The 20,509-nt window shown below is 56.3% G+C and overlaps 1 protein-coding gene across 1 annotated transcript; it reads left to right on the top strand.

Annotated features, from left to right (window-relative positions):
• The first annotated feature begins 6,615 nt into the window (after positions 1 to 6,615).
• LOC148219356 (Fc receptor-like protein 4) lies at positions 6,616 to 19,110 on the top strand. The gene is made up of 7 exons (XM_088157687.1): positions 6,616 to 6,709; positions 10,901 to 11,131; positions 11,446 to 11,700; positions 11,800 to 12,072; positions 12,515 to 12,784; positions 18,392 to 18,469; positions 19,082 to 19,110. The coding sequence occupies exons 1-7, from the start codon at positions 6,616 to 6,618 to the stop codon at positions 19,108 to 19,110; spliced, it is 1,230 nt and encodes a 409-aa protein (XP_088013813.1).
• Positions 19,111 to 20,509: the final 1,399 nt, after the last annotated feature.

Below are 20,509 nucleotides of genomic sequence, written 5' to 3'. Positions count from 1 at the left end.
GGGTGGCTCCCAGTGCTTACTGGTTTATACTGGTGCCCTCCCAGTATAAACCTGGGAGCCTCAGGACCACACTGGGAATGGGTTTGGATGCATAAGGCCTTACTGGTTTATACTGGGAGCTGATGCCACAGGCCTCAGGAGCTTGGGAGTGGCTCCAAGTGCTTACTGGTTTATACTGGTGCCTTCCCAGTCCACACCTGGGAACACTGGTAGGCCCTTGTGGCCGGGCAGGAGCTCAAGGCTGAGCTGCCCTTCACCAGGGCCTTGCTGAGCCACAGCTTCTCCAACTTCTCAGCCTGGCAACACTGCCTGGGGCTCCTGAAGCCCACCAGGAACTACAGCAAGGGCTCTGCCCCCTGGAAGGCTGGAGGAAGCTGAGGGATTCCCCAAAAAAACTCCCACAATTTTGTGGGATCCCCAAAATTTTCCAGCCCATCCCTTGCCTAAATTGGGAGCTGGTTGGTTCAGTTGCATTGAATGGGTAGATCTGGTGTTCTTAAGTCCCTATTGACTTCAATGAGTAGATCTGGTGTTCCTAAATCCCCATTGACTGTAATGGGTAGACCTGAACTCCTGGATACTTGGGTGCCCCCAGCGAGATATTGGGATTTCCCCCGCTGCCCCCGTGAGATTTTGGGGTGCCTCCTTTGCCCATGCCAGAGCTGAAGCTGCTGCAGAATACCATCTGCGCCAACCCCATGGGCCAAAGCACCTGGCTGTACCTGATCTGTATCCTCTCCTGAGGTAACTCAGGGCTCTGTCCCACCCCTGATGTCCTCACCTGGAGTTTTGGGGTACCCCCTGAATGTTATAGTGCCCTGTGACAGCCCTGCTGCTGCCAAGGGTCACCTGTGTCCACATCGACTGGGAGGATGGTGGCCATCATCTTCTCCTGGCCTGTCAGGGTGACTCAGGGCACTTGGGTGCCCCAAAAATAACCTGGATATCTCCAAAAATTATCTGGGTACACCTGGATACTGCCCAAAATCACCTGGATACCCCTCAACAATCACCTGGGTACACCTGGGTATCCCCAAAAATCACCTGGGTACCCCCAGAAATCACCTGGATACACCTGGGTACCCCTTGGACACCTGGATCACGAAAAACCCCTGGGCTCCCCCCGAAAACTAGTGTCTCAAACATCCTCCTTGCTTTGATTGGGTAGACCTGGTGCCCCTTAACCCCATTGCCTTTAAAGGGTAGAGCTGCTGTCCCTAAATTCCTATTGATTTCAATGGGTTAGACCTGGAGTCCTGTTTATCTCCATTTATCTCTACAAATCCCTCCCACTGGTCCCACTTTTGCTTCAGTGCTCCCAGTCACCCCAGTGTCCCGCATTAGCCCTTCCCAGTGGTTCCAGTTTAAACAGTAACTCTTCCCATTCAAGCCCTATCAATGGGCAGACCTGATGTCCCAAAATTTTTGGTGCTAAAAACACCAATTTTGGGCACAAAATTCCCAGATTTCAGCTGAAAATGGACATTTTTGGGCTTACCTGGAGGCACAGCTCTAGCATGGACCGCAGGTGTGGGATTAGGGATTTGGGATTGGCCTCCAGGAATTCATCCAGGACATCCAGAGCATCGGCACTGCAATCCTGGAGCAGAAATTCCTAGAATTCAGCCCAAGATTTCTCCCAAATTTCCCCATTTTAGGACCAAATTTCACCAAAATCCCCATGAAATAGAATGGATTAAACCAGGTGTCCCTAAATCCCTATTGACGTTAATGGGATACACCTGGTGTCCATAAGTCCCTAGTGATTTCATTAGTTGTGTCTGATGTCAAAAAATTGTGTATTGGGAGATTGATATTACAAGAGATGGGGCAACTGAGAGACGTTGTAAAAGATGGTTTATGGCCTCATGGTGTCAGTCTCATAGAAGGGTGAGACATTAAAGCTGTTACATCCAACACCAAAGTATCAGAAGCCACCTCATTCTTAGTTACAATGCTTTATGTTCGTTTTTTAGCCAATCAAATACTTCAGTGAAGTTTGCCAGCATCCTTTTACACCAATCATTAATTGCTTTCCTTCTCATGGATTTGCTGCAATGCTTCATTTTTCAACCAATCCTATAACACTTCACAAACCTACACTGATATATCTTAAACTTCTAACTAACTTTATAACAGGTTCTATTGCTAAGCTTTACAAACTTTTACTATCTTACTTAAACTACAGCTTTGCTTACATAATGCATATTTCTGCTTGCTTAAAACATATTTCTACTTGAACTAATTATAACTATATAACTTTCTCAGTCGTGTCCCTCAGCAAGACCCATGAATGGAATCAGAAACTTTGGATATTAATTATGATTGAATTTTTGAGATGTTTCTTAACAAACAATTGTCCTGCCTTGATTTCCCTCTGGTCTGGTCCAGTTCATTCAGTAGTTTTTCAACTCCAATTATAGAGAAATATGACAAAGACCTTCTTATAAATATCCATTCCCATTTTCAAGGCTGTATTTTATTATTGTTGTCTTTAGAGCAGAGGTGATTGCAGCATTCTGTGATTGATATTTGTGAGAAATGGATTTGTAAAGGATTCTCAAAGCCTGACTGAAAGCTCACACAGTCTTGTACATCTGGATGCAAACTCTGAGATAAGGTGTGCTGACTCAGAATGGCCCTGGAATAGAGAAGACATTGCTGAGAGAGAGATTGAACCAGAAACAAGTTTCAAACAATGGCCTTACAAAAAGATCAGGTATTTTGGAGAATTAGAACTGTGAAAGATGCATTGTGGCAAGAGCACATGGGGTAGAATACTAGGTGATTGGTGTTAGAATTATTAGCACCATTGTGTGGCAAAAGCTAATAGGCTGAAAGAATTTCTAAGGTATTGTAACCAGGAAATAACTTGGCTTCTGATGGAATGGCATTGAGTTTTACATGTCTTATGTTTCACCCTTCAAGGAGACTGATAATGGAATAAAATCTTTTAAAACCCTTCTCAGTTTTCCTGTCTCTGTAGAGTTGGGATTTTCCAACAATGCTGAGTCCCTGAACATCAGTCCCTGAAAGGGAGCTGAAGGAAAACTTCTCAAGAACTCAAAGTCATATTCAAACTCCAAAGTTTATTGAAGTTTTAATGGATTCCACTGAGGGATATGACTCGGAAAATGTCCCCTGGTTCCTGTTTGAGCAGAACACTGGAGGCACTGATGACAGGTGAGGACAAAGAAAGGAAAGTTGTCTCTGATGCTGAGCAAACCTGGATGTGTTTCAGGAATGCAAAGGGCCAAGGGCTGAGCCCCAGCCCCTGGCAAGGCAGATCCTGTCCCTCCCTCATTGCTCAGGGCTCTTCCTGGGCCACTGGGCTCTGGGCATGTGCAATGCCAAGGGCAGCACCATGGGGCGGCCCCTGCCAGGCTGCTGAGCAGGGACAAGGAGGCAATGAGGCCCCAGCACAGCAAGGCTCACTTGTCCCCTGCTGGCCTCAGGCCCAGGGCCAGCCTGCATGGCCCAAGTGCTGCAGGAGTTGGCTGTGTCAGGGCCTTTCAGCTGCTGCCCATCCCTGTGCCCTCTGCAGCCCAGGCTGTCCTACGGTGTCCATGCCCTGCGCCTCTGTCCCTGCAGGCTGTCGTCATCCCCCGGCTGCCCCACCTCGCTGGCCCCTTCCTTTGCTGACAGCTCTGCCTCCTGCCTGCCTCTGCCTGGACACACAGAGTTTGGGCTTCATACCAAAAGGGTTCAATCAAGTTTTCCTGTGCCTGTGAACTTTTGGCATAGGAACAAGGCATGCAGAGGCTGATTTGTCAGCAAGGATGATTGGAAGAGCAGAAGAAGACATCTGGCTCAAGGGTGCAGTGATAGAAAAAACAAAGACTGAACCTTGGAACTTGGGGTGGTGTGGGACACATATTGAGAAAGTAAGAAAATTACAGCCTGAAAAATATTCCAGGCTGCAGCTTCTCAGCTCCGTTCCCAGCCAATAAGCTCAAGGCTAGGGAGAATTACTCCCAGGGTGATAATTTGGTCAAAATAAAAAGGAATTAATAACAAGATAGAACACCTGTTGTGGTGCCTGACCAGGCCCTGGGAATGGGGTGTCTTCTCTCTGAACCAATCACCTTTTCTCTACTCTTGGAATTGCGAGTCATGCTATAAAACCAAGTGTGTTTCTGAAGAAACTTGTCTCTTTCTTCCTGTCATGAAAGATGACCGTGTATCTGTGCATCTTATTTCTGCTGCACTTAAAGGGTTAAAACCCCTTTCCACGGCTACAGGGTGGGTTTTATCTAAATAGGTAAATTGTAATACACATGTAGTGACTGAGAATAAGCAACACACTTGTAGAATCACATGTCCGTCTAAGGTTAGGAGTTATCTAACATTGGACCTGAGGCCTGAATAAAATGATGCCCTCTTCAACACCAAATTAGTTTTAAGGAGTCTTATTTTGATATTTTGGAGATTTGGTGACAGAGGGTCCTCACAGAACCAAGGTGTCAACTGTGACACTATGGAACCTCAAGGAACAAAGGGGCCTTTTGACACTCTGGGAGCTCATGGAACCAAAATCCATTTTGAAAGAGTGGGGCCACATGGAACCTATGGTCCCTTGTGACACTGCAGGTCCAAGGAGACCATTGTGGCACTGAGAAACCTCATGGAACCAAAAGTCCATTGTGACAGACAAAAGCCTTATCGAGCCAAAGAGCAATTGTGACACTGTGGGGCCACATGGAACCAATGGTCCATTGTTCTACTGCAGATCCAAGGAGGCCATGGTGACACTGTGGAATCTCCTGCAACCCTGGGTGCATTGTGACACTGCAGGGCCCCCCAGAACCAAGGAGTTCATTGTGACACTGCAGAACCTCACAGAACCCAGGTGACCATGTTGTACTACAGAACCTCGTGGAACAAGGGGGTCCCTGGTGACATTGCAGAACTGTTGCTGAGAGTATGAAAGCTCATGGAACCTGAAGTTCATTGTGACCAAGGGGCCACTTGGACACTGAGGATCCAAGGAGACCATTGTGACACTGAGGACCCTCATGGAACCAAGGGTCCATTGTTACACTGTGGGGACTCATGGAACCAAAGGCCTATTATGACATTGCAGGCCCTCATGGAACAATGGAGACAGCTATGAAACAGAACCCCAGAATGAGCGAGGTTGGAAAGGACCTGTGAGATCATCTAGCCCAACCTATGACCCAACATCACCTCACCAGCTAAACCATGGCTCTGAGTGCCACGTCCAGTCTTTTTTTAAATGCCTCCATGGGTAGTGACTCCACCACTTCCCTGGGCAGGAGATTCCAGTGTCCAATCACTCTTTTAGTGAAGAATTTTTTTCCTGATGTCAAACATATCCTATCCATGGCTCATCTTCAGACTTCAGACTCTCTTTGTGTCAGTGGTTGCCTGGGAGAGGAAACAGACCCTCATCTCACTACACCCTCTGTTCAGGTGGTTGTAGAGAGTCCCACTGGAGACCATTGTAGCCATTGGGGCCATTGTAGCATGGCAGGGCCTCATGGAATCAAGGGGACAACAGTGACAGTGTGAGGCTCTGTGGGACAAAGGTGCCATTCTGACACCATGGAAACAAGGAGAATTTTGTTACAGTACTTGACATCATGAAACCAAGGATGTCATTGTGACACAGCAGGGCCTAATGGAACCAAGGAGGCCATGATGACACTTTGAGGCCACGTGGAACCAAAGGACCATTGTGGCACTGCAGTGACTCATGGAATCAAGGGCACAAGAGTGACACTGAGCTCCAGGGAACCAAGAGGGCATCCTTACATTGAAGAACCAAGGATAGCATAGTGACACCTTGGGGCTCCATGGAATGGAGGGGCCATTGTGACACTGTGGAGTCTCATGGAATCATGTAGGGACACATATTGAGAAATCAAGAAAATTACAGCCTGAAAAATATTCCAGGCTGCAGCTTCTCAGCTCTGTTCCCAGCCAATAAGCTGGTCCAGCTCAACACAAGGGAGAATTATTCCCACGGTGATAATTTGGTCAAAATAAAAAGGAATTAATAACAAGATAGAACACCTGTTGTGGTGCATGACCTGGGAATGGGGTGTCTTCTCTCTGAACCAATCACCTTTTCTCTACTCTTGGAATTGCGAGTCATGCTATAAAACCAAGTGTGTTTCTGAAGAAACTTGTCTCTTTCTTTCTATCATGAAAGATGACCGTGTAACTGTGCATCTTATTTCTGCTGCACTTAAAGAGTTAAAACCCCTTTCCACAGCTACAGGGAGGTGCTGAAGGGTCGTTCAGGGACCTAACAGGGGATCCTATCAGGACTTTTTGGGGAATTCAGAGGGTACCCCTCCCTGCCAAGCCTGGCGATCGAGGGGCTCAGTGTGTTGGGGAATTGGGGTCGTTCAGGGTTTCTAGGGGGCATCAGGGATACTGGGGGGACCTGGAGGGAATTGAGGGTCTGGTGGCAGTTCAGGATTCCCAGAGGTGGATGGGGAATCAAAGTCACCCCTCCATTTTTCCTTTGCAGATGCCAGGAAACACCAGGAAAGGTGAGTGCAGGCTTTGACCATGATTTGTGTTTTCCCCAAACCTCCAGGACCTCCCATCCTCTTCCACACATCCCCTTATTCCCACGGAGCCCCCATGGTGGAGGATCCTCAGGTGACCAATGTGGAGCTGCAGGGCCACATGGGCAACTGTGGGAACCCCGTGACATCTGTGACATTCTACAACAAAAGTTGTGACCCTCGGGGAAGTGGGAGGCACTGGAGTGATGGGAAGGCCCCATAGTGGGGGCAGAGATTGGGCAGCACCCAGGGCCCCTGGGCTGGGGGAAACTGAGCCCGCAGTGACCTCGGCTGGGGCTACTGAGAGCTGTGGGGAGAATTTGGAGGGTCTTGGTTGGGCTCCAGGGGGATCACTGGGTGGGTTTTCAGGAATATTGGTGTGGCACTGGGAGCTCCTGGAGGGTTTGGGGAACTCTTGGAGGGTCATGCAGGGATGTTGGGGGATCTTTCTGGGGTCCTGGGGGACTTTGAGGGGTGCCCCTACCTGCCAGGCTTGGAGTTTTGTTGCTCAGAGGGTCGGGAGCACGGGGGGCAATGGGGGCACTGTGGTGGTGCAGAAGTTCTGAGGGATTCAGGGGTGATTGGAGTGTCCAGGGGCAATCAGGGGTGCAGTGGGAATCGGGGTGCAGTGGGAATTTTTGTATCCCATGGGTTGTTGGAGCTGCCAAAGTCCCAGGCAGGGTCAGGGGTCCCGGGGTCCCCATGGTCACTCCCTCCCCTTTTCCTTGCAGCTGCCAGGAAGCCCCAGGACAGGTGACTGGGAGGCTCTGGTCGGGCCTCCCCTTTCCCCCCTGCCCCAGACTCCACCCAGAGCCCCAGTTATCCCCATAGGACCCCCTGGAGGAGGGGGCAGTGATAAACTCCCATGTTGTCGGCATTGAGTGGGCAGAGGGAGAGTATGGGGGGGACACGTCACCCACGGGTGTCACCCCCACCCAGGTCTCCAACCCTGGAGTCTCTCTCAGGTCCCCACCCAGCACATTCCCCAGGTGACCCACACAGAGCTGCTGGGACCCCAAGGACGACAGCAGGACCCCGGTGACATCTACGAGAACGTGCTGTGACACTGGGGGCACTGGGGGTTCCTTTCCTAGGGCACCCCCCCTTTGGCACCCCCCAGGCTCCCATGGGTGCCCACCCTGACCAGGAGGTGGCCACGAGTGGTGGGTCCCATCTGGGGCTGCCAGAGCTCCACGTTCCCGTGCTCCCAGTGCTCCCAGTATCCCCAGGGGCTCCCCATTCCCTACCCCAGTACCAGGGGGCAGAGGACCCTTGTCCCTCTCATTGGACAAAATGCAGCTTTGGGATTAAACTGGGAGAAATGGTTTTGGTTTGTTCAGCTCTGCCTGCTCAGCTCGGGCCGAGGAGGGTCCCGGTCAGGTTGAGCAGATCCTTGTGGGATTTGCAGCAGTTTTGGGGCTCTCTCAGTGCCTTGGGCACAGGGACCAAATGATCAATTGCTGCATTTCCGGACTGGTTCCCTCGCAGCTGCCCCCGCAGGAGGGGTTTCCAGCCAGCCCTGCTCTGAAAACCATCAAAGGCCCTGGCAGAGCCACTGCTGGGGCTCACACCGGGTTTTGTGCTTCTTGCAGGGCTGAGCAAACCACGGCCACGCCTTTTTCCCCCACAGAATTCTCACCTTTGCAGCAGCTCGAGAGCTGCGAGAATCAAAGCCAAGGGGGCAGGGGGAGCCTCAGGTCCTGGCTGCCACCTGGGGCTGGCCAGAGCAGGACTGGGACAATGCCCATCCCTGTGCCCTGGGCTGGGCCATGGCTGGGCCCCACACTTGGATGGCCACTGGCTTCAAGGAGGAGCAGTTTGGGAGCTCCTTCCTGCCTGGGGCTCCATTCCCAAGCTGCTCTTGCTGGCTCAGATCCTGCGGGGGTCAAGTGAAAATGAAGATGTCTGGAACAGAATTTCTCCCAAACCCCAATAAACCCAGTGTTGCTAAGCCCTCAGGACAGAAATGTCATGCAGGGGATTTTGGGGAGCAGGAGAGGGAGGGGGAAGCCTCCCAAGAGCTTCACAAGTGTTCCATGTGCAGGGTCTCATCCATCTCCTGGTTGCCAGCACTGAGACCCTGCAGGGGTTTTGGGTATGAGGGTGGGCTTTGGGTGTTTTTGGGGTGTCTGTGCCCTTCCTGACTGGCACCAGGCCATGTCCTTCCCTCCCCACTCAGCCTTGCTGGGGTTTTTCCCCCACAGAATGATCTTGGTGGGCTGTGGCATGGGGCCGAGGTGCTGCACCTGTGAGGGTTCCCAAATGGGGATTGAGGGCTCCCAGATGGGTGGGGGCAGCCAATGAGGGGGTGTAGAGTGGCCGGGTCACACCCCAAATTGGGGCACCCCAGATGTCACACAGGTCACAGTGCCCCACTGAGGACAGAGGGGGCTGGCAGGGCCCCCTGTGCCCTACCCTGGACAGGGACTTCCTCAGGGAATGTGTCCAGGAACCCTGCCCAGAACCACCATCCCCCAGGACAGGATCTCCCCTGCTGGGATGTGTCACCACTGGAACAAAATCTGCCCAGAACGTGTCACCCCCAGAACAGGATCCCCTCAGGACAGGAACCCCTGGATGTGCCCCCCCAGGACAGAACTCCCCCCTGTGTGACTCTCAGCACAAACAGCCTCTTCCTTCTGCTTCAGGAGAGAGAAAGTGAAAGTGTTGGGGGGCACAGCTGGACACCCCCATCCCCCACAGCCTCCCCACCCCTCCCTGGAGACCCCTCACCCCCTTTTCTCCCTGCCTGGATTCCCCCCCAACCCATTCTCTGCCCAGCTGCTCCCCAGGATTTCTGAGCCAAGAACTGGGAGTGGTGGGGAATGGCACAAAAGTGAAGAAAATAAGGAAACCAGAGAAATAAAGAGAGGAAAAAGTCAAGCGTGGGGAGGGCACAGAAGCAGAGCTGCTCAGGACCCCCATGTGATGCCTGCCCAGGAAACACTGCAGGGGGGCAACGTTGGGCCCTGGGTCACCCCAAAATCTGAGGCACCCAGGGTAGGAGTGGTGACCCATGGGGCCTACCCAGGCACTGCCCATCCCTGGCACCCCCATTCCCCTGGGAACCCAACCATGGGACAACCATTCCTTCTGTCCCCTCTTCCCTGGGACCCCCATGCCATGACCTCCACTCCCCAGGATCTCCATTCCCAAGGACCCTCATCCTGGTAGTTCCAGCCCCTGGGACCCCTCCCTTCCCTTGGGGACCAAGATTCCCCCAGGACTCCCATTTTCCCTGACACCCCAATCCCTGGGGTCCATCCCATGATCACAAATCCCTGAAGGCCACATTGTTCTGGGATTCTCATCCCTGAGTTTGAATCCACCCAACCCTTGGGACCCCCATTCCCATCCCTGGAACTCCAGTCCCCTGGACACCCATCCTTGGCTCCCTGCACCTCCTCAGCCTCCAAATTCCGGCAACATCCTGTCCCACCATGTCCCACCATCACCCCCATGTCCTACAAGGTCCCCACCCTGCCCCCATCCTGTCCCACCCTGCCCCCACCGAGGGCCACCTACACATGGGGACGAGAGCTGACCTCGCTTCCTGTCCCTTCATCCGAAGAGCCGCCAGCCAGGGGACAGGGGACAGCCACAGCAGTGAGTGACAGCCAGTGCCCATGGCCGGGGACAGCGGGATGGCCGGGAAGGTGGCTCTGCTCCTGTGGGGTGAGTGCCCCGGGCACGGGCCTGATGACCCTGGGGACGGGCCCTGGTGAGGCAGAGAGGGGTGGAGAGGGGGCACAGGGGGGCTGCGGGGTCCCCTGAGGTCCCCAAGGCCAGCACAGCCAGTGGGGGACAGAGCCAGTGGCTCCTCAGTGTGTCCGGGGTTTTGGGGTGAAGGGGAAAAGGGGAAAAGGGGAACTGGGATTTAGGAGAGGGATGTGGAGACAGGGATGGGGGACAGAGTTTTGGGGACAGGGATGTCAGGTTTGGCTCCACGGGGCTGGGGCAGCTGTGGGGACAGGGACAAGGGGAGAAGCACCACGGGGATGTGGCCGTGGGGCTGGCGGGGGTGAGCTGTGCCAGCACGGGCTGGCCGTGGTGTCCCTGTCCCCGAGGCGTCCGTGCCACCCGGACGTGTGACACAGAGCTGTCCCCTGGGAGCCTCTCCAGACCTGTTGGGGACCGTGCCCGGGCATTTTCCCACAAGAAGCCGTGTCCCCACGGGGACAGCTCGGGGACAGCCTCACACCCTGTCCCCACGGAGCCAATTCCACCTTGCCCTGTCCCTTCTCCCTTCCAGCCCAGACCCTCAGCCTCGCTGGTGAGTCCTCGGGGGATGCCATTCCCCCACCCCGCTGTCCCCAGCCCCTTGGTGGTCCTGGCAGGCTGGTGTCCCCTGTCCCCCGCAGGTGCCCAGACCCCCCAGCTCCTGGTGGAGCCCCCCTGGACTCCGGGGGTGCTGTGGGACCGGGTGACACTGACCTGCCAGGCCTCGGGGACCGCCCGTGCCACCACCTGGTACAAGGACGGGCGGCGCTGGGGGCAGGAGGGACGTGACCGCTTCCTTGTCACCGAGAGTGGCACCTACCAGTGTCAGAGACCCGGCAGTGGGCTCAGCCCCCCCGTCATGGTGTCAAATGGTGAGGGAGGATCTGAAATGCTCAGGGTGGCTCCCTGATAACTCTGGGTGGGCTCCACTCCGTGGGTGGCCTCACAACCCTCGTGTGACAGGCGAGAGCCTGTCCCCTGCACACAGGGACATCCCAGTGCATCCCAGTGCACCCCAGTGCACCCCAGTGTGGTGGGACTCCCGTGGTGACAGCTGTGCCACGGGGCTGCTCCCTGGGACCCTCCTGCGCAGTGGACACTCCAGCCAGATGTCCCCGGTGCCGTGGGCACCCACTTTGGACCTGTCTCGGGCTCCTCAGTGACACGGGACCCTCCTGTCACACAGACCCGCTGGTGCTGCAGGTGCCAGCACGGGCGCTGCTGGAGGGGGACACGGTGACACTGCGCTGCCGGGGCTGGCAGGACAACCCTGCCACCAGGGTGCGATTTTACAAGGACGGGAAGGATCTAGGGGGGTCCCTCAGGGGCGCCAAGCTGTCCCTGCCCCCCCTGAAGCTGCACAACAGCGGCCGCTACCGCTGCGAGGGCTTGGTGGCCTCAGGAATGACACTGTCACCACCGGTGACAGTGACAGTGCACGGTGAGCACTCCCACGGCTGGAACTCCGATATCCTGACACCCCCAAAGCCACTTCTCAGTGCAATCAGAGTCACAGTCGCCACCCCCATCTCCTTCCCAGAGCTCGTGCCGGTGCTGAAGGGTCCCCCCGAGCTCACCGAGGGGTCCCCCCTCAATCTCAGCTGCCTCAGCACCCCCAGCCCCCTGCGGCCCCGAGCCCCCCTCCTGTACAGCTTTTACCGGGACGGGCAGATGCTGCAGGGCCCGCAGGGCTCCCCGCAGCTCCTGGTGCCCGCCGTGGGGGTCTCCCACTCGGGGAATTACAGGTGCGAGGTGCTCTCCGAGGGGGGGGCCGTGCGGAAGAGCAGCTCCCGGCTCGGCGTCACGGTGCGCAGTGAGTGCGGGGATGGGCACGGGGAGCCCCCACCGCCCTCCCAGATCTCCCATCCCTGCTCAATCCTCTGCGAGCCCCCCCTCCTTCCCAGCTCTCTCCCTGGGTCCCCCCCTTGCCCATTGCATCCCTCTCAGATCCCCTTACCCATCCCTGGGTTCCTCTCTCCCTCTCTGAGGCCCTTCAATTGTCCACAGGTCCCTCCATCCCTGTCTGGGTCCCTAAACCGTTCCCTGTGGTTCCCTTCAACCCTCTCCATGTGTCCCCTCGCTGAATCTCCCATCCTTCCACCCCTTTCCAAGCCTCACTCCGTCTCTGTGCCCCCTTCTTCCTCACTGGGATCCCCCCAGCCCTCTCTGATCCTCCCTCTCCATGAGTCCCTCACTGCTCCCTGCTGTCCCCCACTCGTCCCATGTCCCCAGTCCCTCCTGTGTCCTCCCCACAGGGGTCCCGCTCTCTGGTGTGTCCCTGTCGGTGCAGCCCCCCGGGGGACAGGTGGCACTGGGGGACCACCTGGTGCTGAGCTGCTCAGTGGCCATGGGGACAGGTCCCCTGTCCTTCTCCTGGCTCCGGGAGGGTTCGCAGACACCACTGGGCACCGGTCCCCGCCTGGAGCTGCGGCACGTTGGGGACAATGACAGCGGCCACTACCAGTGCCGGGCCAGCAACAGGGACAGCGTGGCTGAGAGCCCCACTCTGAACGTCACTGTCGTGGGTGAGTGGAACCCTTGGGCTGGGGGTGACCCCACCCACAGCATCCCCAACTCCACACATCCCAAATTCCACCCCATTCCCCCCACACCAGCCCCAGCCCAGCTCACAGTGCCAGCCCTGGGTGTCACAGACCAGCGAACAGGGACCCTCTGGCTCCAGGGATCCCCACCCAGGACATCCAAGCCATGCATCCCTAAGCCCAGCTGTCACATTCCCCACTGCACATCATGTCACATTCACCCTACTGAGCGTGACCCTCCCAGGGCACTGAGACCCTTGGCATTGGGGTGATGCCCCCGTTGATGTTCCTCATGGCACCCATCACATCCCACCCACGCCATTCTGTGCCCCCCACCAGGTGACAGCCATCCTCACCCTTGGACACGGCATCCCTCATCCCACCTTCCCCTCACCCTCATCTCATCTTCATCCCCCACTCCTCATCCATCACATGCTCTCCTCCCACACCTCATGATGACCCCCAGCACCATGGGGTCACTGTCCTGGGTGAAGGAGACCCTCTGTATCCAGGAGTCACCATGCAGACTCCCTCATCCCCCCTCACCAGGTGCCAGAACCTGTCCCCGGCCTCAGCCCTGTTTGTGTCCCCGCAGTGCCCGTGGCCAATGCCACCATCACCCCTGGTCCCCCGGCACTCCAGGTGCATGCAGGTGACTCTGTGACCCTGAACTGCTCGGTGCAGGTGGGCTCAGGCCCTGTCACCTTCACCTGGCTGCACGATGGGCAGGAAGTGGGCCGGGGTCCCCTCCTGGATCTTGGGGACATCGATGTGGGACATTCGGGCACCTACCAGTGCGTGGCCACCAACCAGCTGGGACAGGACGGGCACCGCGTGTTCCAGGCACTCAGCCCAGAGCTGGCCCTGGAGGTGACACCACAGGGAACCACTGGACACTGGAACAGAGGTGGGATCACACGGGGTCACTGGGATTGCAGGACCCCTGGAGTGACAGGTGACCCCGATTTGTCCCTTCTGTCCCCAGCAGTGGCCGCAGGCATTGGCGGGTCCCTCCTCTTCCTGGTCCTGCTCCTGGGTGTAGCTGTGCGCTGGCATCGGTGGAACAACATGGGTGGGTGACAATGGGGACCATGGGGACCCTGGGGAGCTGGGGGACCACCTGCCTGTTGGGGTGATGGGGTGGCACCCAGAGCCTCTGACTTGGCAATGATGGCTCAGGACCTTTGGTCAGGGTCCTGAAGGATTTGGGGTGGTGTTGGAGGGACTTGCAGGGATTTTGGGGGTTCTTTCAGTGATCCTGGGGGAATGTGGAGGCTACCCCATACCTGGCAGGCTTGAGCTTCAGGGGGCTCTGGGGGTCCAGAGAACAGAGCAGGGGTTCTGGAGGGCATCAGGGATGCTCAGGGGTCCTGGAGGATATTGAGGGTGTAGTCGGATTTCAGGATTGCTGAGAAGGGTCAGGACCCTGGGGACCCCACAGTTATCCCTCCCCTCTTTCCTTTGCAGCTGCCAGGAAGCAGCAGGAAAGGTGAGTAGGGGGCTCAAACCACACTCTCGTCTTTGACCCCAACCCCCAAGACCTCCCATTCCCTCCCACACATCCCCTTGATTCCCTCAGGGCGCCCCCGGAGCCCCCGGCCCTCCCAGAGGAGGGGAAGGTGCTGTACACCCACGTCATGATCACCAAGCAGACGGGGGGTGAGTCCGGGCTGGGGCACATGCAGAGGGACACGTCACCCATGAGTGTCCCCCCGCCCAGATGCCACAGCCCGTGTCTCTTGCAGTGTCCCCCCGTCCCACCACACTCCAGGATCCCCAGGTGACCTATGTGGAGCTGCCAGCAACCCATGGGCGACTGCGGGAATGAGGGGACATCTACAGGAGTGCGCTGTGACACTCGGGGCATGGCTGGGCACTGGGGGGCTCTGGGGGCACTGGGGGCACTGGGGGACCTCACCCATGGGCAGCCACACATGTGTGTCCCCTGCACTGTTCCCGTGGGTGCCCAACATTCACGGGTAGGTGGGCACAAGTGTGAGGCAGCACAGGGCATCCAGAGCTCCACATGACCCCAGAACCCACAAGGATTTCCCCACCCCCCCTCCCACTATCACCAGTGGCTCCCCATTCCACATCCAAGTGCCCCCAGTACCCTCAGAGACTTCTCCATTCCCTCCAAACTGTGCTGCCAGTACCCCCAAGGGCTCCCTCTTTCCCCTCCCAGTGCCTCTCCATTGCTCCCAGTCGATCCAGGTGGTTCCCATTCTCTCTCCCAGTACCCCTGTACTCCCAGTGCCTCTGCAATGCCCCTCTCAGCACTCCCAGGACACCCACGGCTCGACATCTCTCCTCCCAGTGCCACGCGAACACAGGACTCGTTTCCCTCTTACTGGCACCAAAATGCAGCTTTTTGGTTCAACTGCCAGAGATGGTGTTTCTTTGTTCAGCTCTGTTGGGCTTTAGGAATGGGATTCTCCAATTTTGGGCTGCCACTCAAAACCAGTGCTCTGGATTCCCTTCTGCCCTGTCTCAAACCCCTCCTGTGCTGTGTTCCCCACATGATGATGTCCCAAAAGGCCTTGGGGAATTCTGGACCCTCCCCCTTTTCCAGAGAAGCTGGGATCAGGCCATGGCACAGGGTGGGGTGTCAGGGATAGGAAAAGTTTGATGTCTCAAAATATTTTGGAACACCTGTGTGTGGCAGGGCTGGGTCAGGCCTTGCTTTTGGTGGCACAGGGCCCCGTGTGTCATTCAGTCTGTCAGCCATAGCACACTGGGGACAGTGTGACGCTCTGCCAAACCCAGCTCCTGATTACCTGAGGGACCAGGAGTCCCACCTTGGCAGAGGGCCCTTGGTGGCCCAAGGGCTTAAAAAGCAGAGCAAGAGGTGGCCAAGTGTCTGACTTTGTCTGCTCTTGAAGTGCCTGCCCCATTCACGCTGGAACCCAGCAGTTGGAAACTGTCATGATTTAAAAGAGAAACACCTGCCATAGAAAGCAGGAACTCTCCTGGATTGGAAAGAGGACCTATGCCTCCAAATTTTTTTAAGTGTGAAGTTTATGGGGCTTCCAGGCAAAAATGTAGGAAAATGAATAACAGTTCATTGCTAGGAAATTTCTAGAACAGAACAGAACAAACAGCAACACAAGAAAAGAAATTTCCAACCTGCTCAGGGCAGTTTGTTCATCTTTGTGCAGTTATGACCACGGCCAGCAGGGGGCGCTGCAGGGAGCACTCACAGCCAGCAGGGGGCGCTGCAGGGAGCACTCCCGGCCAGCAGGGGGCGCTGCAGGGAGCACTCACAGCCAGCAGGGGGCGCTGCAGGGAGCGCTCACAGCCAGCAGGGGGCGCTGCAGGGAGCGCTCACAGCCAGCAGGGGGCACTGCAGGGAGCGCTCACAGCCAGCAGGGGGCGCTGCAGGGAGCACTCCCGGCCAGCAGGGGGCGCTGCAGGGAGCGCTCACAGCCAGCAGGGGGCGCTGCAGGGAGCACTCACAGCCAGCAGGGGGCGCCCCGGTGCCGCTCGAACCCCTCAGGGGCCATGGCGGCCTCGTCGGGAGGGACGAGAGGAAATCGCTCCTTTTGCAAACTCAGGGGCACCAATCGGTCCCGGCACCATCCCCGGCAGTGCCCGGGCAGGACAGACGAAGGCAGCAGCTTGGCTCCTAGTGCCCAGTGGCAGCGTAGCAGTGTCCCGGGGCCAGGCACACACCCTGCTAAACTCCTGCGATTGCTCTCCCTGATGCCGAACAGAAAGAAGGCAGCACCAACCCCAGGCAGGTCTCAGGTGCTCAACAGCACCTCTCCTGGCTTTACACCACACTTCCTGAAAACCCTCGGCCTTTCACTCCCTTTTTCTCCTGCAGCCCAGGCACAGCATCTTTGGGAATGTTGAATTCCCCTGCGATGTTGAGGAAAGCAGGTGCTCCTTGCTGACAGTGCCAGGCCTCCTCAGGGGGCTCCCCACCACATTTGGAGCTCCTTGTCTTCCTGGGCCACTGCTGGTCCTGACACAGCAGCCACGGGCGGAGGAGGAGGAGAAGGAGGAGGAGTCTGAGAGCAGAACCGCAGACCCGAGGGCTCTGCAGCTGCAGTTGCAGCCCCAGGGACAGCCAGGGATAGGAGCAGTGGCTTCGGAGGGATAAATGGGGTAAAAGTGGAGCTGCTTGGGCCAATGCCCCTGATCTGCTCCAGGTGCTTCAGACCCTTAAGGAGCTGTTGTAATTACCACCAGGGATCCAAAAATTCAACTGTGCTGCTAAACCATCCCTGTGCACAAACACACGGCTCTGCTGCCTCTCCCTGGGATTTTGGGATACTATGGCGGCATTGGACACATTTTAGGGGTCAGATGCCCCCCAGCTCTGCCCACAAGAAGATTTTGTGGCTGCCAGGAAGGTTTCCTGGTGCTTCTCACCTTCGCCACTGCACAGGGATGGGCATTGTCCCAGCCCTGCTCTGGCCAGCCCCAGGTGGCAGCCAGGACCTGAGGCTCCCCCTGCCCCCTTGGCTTTGATTCTCGCAGCTCTCGAGCTGCTGCAAAGGTGAGAATTCTGTGGGGGAAAAAGGCGTGGCCGTGGTTTGCTCAGCCCTGCAAGAAGCACAAAACCCGGTGTGAGCCCCAGCAGTGGCTCTGCCAGGGCCTTTGATGGTTTTCAGAGCAGGGCTGGCTGGAAACCCCCCCTGCGGGGGCAGCTGCGAGGGAACCAGTCCAGAAATGCAGCAATTGATCATTTGGTCCCTGTGCCCAAGGCACTGAGAGAGCCCCAAAACTGCTGCAAATCCCACAAGGATCTGCTCAGCCTGACTGGGACCCACCTCGGTCCGAGCTGAGCAGGCAGAGCTGAACAAACAAAACCATTTCTCCCAGTTTAATCCCAAAGCTGCATTTTGTGTCCAATGAGAGGGACAAGGGTCCTGTGCCCCCTGGCACTGGGGGAGGGAATGGGGAGCCCCTGGGGATACTGGGAGCACTGGGAGCACTGGAACGTGGAGCTCTGTGCAGCCCCAGATGGGACCCACCACTCGTGGCCACCTCCTGGTCAGGGTGGGCACCCATGGGAGCCTGGGGGGTGCCAAAGGGGGGGTGCCCTAGGAAAGGAACCCCCAGTGCCCCCAGTGTCACAGCACGTTCTCGTAGATGTCACCGGGGTCCTGCTGTGTCCTTGGGGTCCCAGCAGCTCTGTGTGGGTCACCTGGGGGATGTGCTGGGCAGGGACCTGAGAGAGACTCCAGGGTTGGAGACCTGGGTGGGGGTGACACCCGTGGGTGACGTGCCCATGTAGCCCCCCATACTCACCCCCTACCCACTCAGTGCCCACAACATGGGGGTCCATCATCACCCCTCCTCCAGGGGGTCCTATGGGGATAACTGGGGTTCTGGGTGGAGTCTGGGGCAGGGGGGAAAAGGGGAGTCCTGGCCAGACCCTCCCAGTCACCTGTCCTGGGGCTTCCTGGCAGCTGCAAGGAAAATGGGAGGGAGTGACCATGGGGACCCCGGGACCCCTGACCCTTCCTGGGACCTTGGCAGCTCCAACAACCCATGGGATACAAAAATTCCCACTGCACCCCGATTCCCACTGCACCCCTGATTGCCCCTGGACACTCCAATCACCCCTGAATCCCTCAGAACTTCTGCACCACCACAGTGCCCCCATTGCCCCCCGTGCCCCCGACCCTCTGAGCAACAAAACTCGAAGCCTGGCAGGTAGGGGCACCCCTCAAAGTCCCCCAGGACCTCAGAAAGATCCCCCAACATCCTTGCATGACCCTCCAAGAGTTCCCTGAACCCTCCAGGATCTCCCAGTGCCACATCAATATTCCTGAAAACCCACCCAGTGATCCCCCTGGAGTCCAACCAAGACCCTCCAAATTCTCCCCACAGCTCTCAGTACCCCCAGCCGAGGTCACTGCGGGCTCAGTTTCCCCCAGCCCAGGGGCCCTGGGTGCTGCCCAATCTCTGCCCCCACTATGGGGGCTTCCCATCACTCCAGTTCCTCCCACTTCCCCGAGGGTCACAACTTTTGTTGTAGAATGTCACAGATGTCACGGGGTTCCCATGGTTGCCCATGTGGCCCCTGCAGCTCCACATTGGTCACCTGAGGATCCTCCACCATGGGGGCTCCGTGGGAATAAGGGGATGTGTGGAAGAGGATGGGAGGTCCTGGAGGTTTGGGGAAAACACAAATCATGGTCAGAGCCTGCAGTCACCTTTCCTGGTGTTTCCTGGCATCTGCAAAGGAAAAACGGAGGAGTGACTTTGATTCCCCATCCACCTCTGGGAATCCTGAACCTCCACCAGACCCTCAATTCCCTCCAGGTCACCCCAGTATCCCTGATGCCCCCTAGAAACTCTGAATGACCCCAATTCCCCAACACACTGAGCCCCTCGATCGCCAGGCTTGGCAGGGAGGGGCACCCTATCAATTCCCCAAAAAGTTCTGATAGGATCCCCAACGTCCCTGCACGACCCTTCAGCACCTCCCTGCAGCTGTGGAAAGGGGTTTTAACTCTTTAAGTGCAGCAGAAATAAAATGCACAGCTACATGGTCATCTTTCATGACAGGAAGAAAGAGACAAGTTTCTTCAGAAACACACTTGGTTTTATAGCATGACTCGCAATTCCAAGAGTAGAGAAAAGGTGATTGGTTCAGAGACAAGACACCCCATTGCCAGGGCCTGGTCAGGCACCACAACAGGTGTTCTATCTTGTTATTAATTCTTTTTTATTTTGACCAAATTATCACCCTGGGAGAAATTCTCCCTAGCCTTGAGCTTATTGGCTGGGAACAGAGCTGAGAAGCTGCAGCCTGGAATATTTTTCAGGCTCTAATTTTCTTGCTTTCTCAGTATGTGTCCCTACATGATTCCATGAGACTCCACAGTGTCACAATGGCCCCTCGATTCCATGGAGCCCCACAGTGTCACTATGGTTTCCTTGGTTCTTCAATGTAAGGATGCCCTCTTGGTTCCCTGGAGCTCACAGTGTCACTCTTGTGGCCTTGATTCCATGAGTCCCTGCAGTACCACAATGGTCCTTTGGTTCCACGTGGCCTCATCATGGTCTCCTTGGTTCCATTAGGCCCTGCTGTGTCACAATGACATACTTGGCTCCATGATGCCCAGTACTGTAACAAAATTCTCCTTGTTTCCATGGTGTCAGAATGGCACCTTTGTCCCACAGAGCCCCACACTGTCACTGTGGTCCCCTTGATTCCATGAGGCCCTGCCGTGCTACAATGGCTCCAATGGCTACAATGGTCTCCAGGGAGACTCTCTACAACCACCTGAACAGAGGGTGTAGTCAGGTGGGGGTCTTTTTCCTCTCCAAGGCAACCACTGACAGAATGAGAGGACACAGTCTGAAGGTGAGCCAGGGGTAGGACACGTTTGACATCAGGAAAAAATTCTTCACTGAAAGAGTGATTGGGCACTGGAATCTTCTGCCCAGGGAGGTGGTGGAGTCACTACCCATGGAGGCATTTAAAAAAAGACTGGACGTGGCACTCAGAGCCATGGTTTAGTTGGTGAGGTGATGTTAGGTCATAGGTTGGGCTAGATGATCTCACAGGTCCTTTCCAACCTCGCTCATTCTGGGGTTCTGTTTCATAGCTGTCTCCATTGTTCCATGAGGGCCTGCAATGTCATAATAGGCCTTTGGTTCCATGAGTCCCCACAGTGTAACAATGGACCCTTGGTTACATGAGGGTCCTCAGTGTCACAATGGCCCCTTGGTCACAATGAACTT

Source organism: Sturnus vulgaris, unplaced genomic scaffold (genome assembly GCF_052056855.1).
Source record: "Sturnus vulgaris isolate bStuVul1 unplaced genomic scaffold, bStuVul1.hap1 Scaffold_153, whole genome shotgun sequence".
Taxonomy (NCBI): domain Eukaryota; kingdom Metazoa; phylum Chordata; class Aves; order Passeriformes; family Sturnidae; genus Sturnus; species Sturnus vulgaris.
Note: the sequence above shows the minus strand (reverse complement) of the source record. Positions and strands in the feature narration are given on the sequence as shown.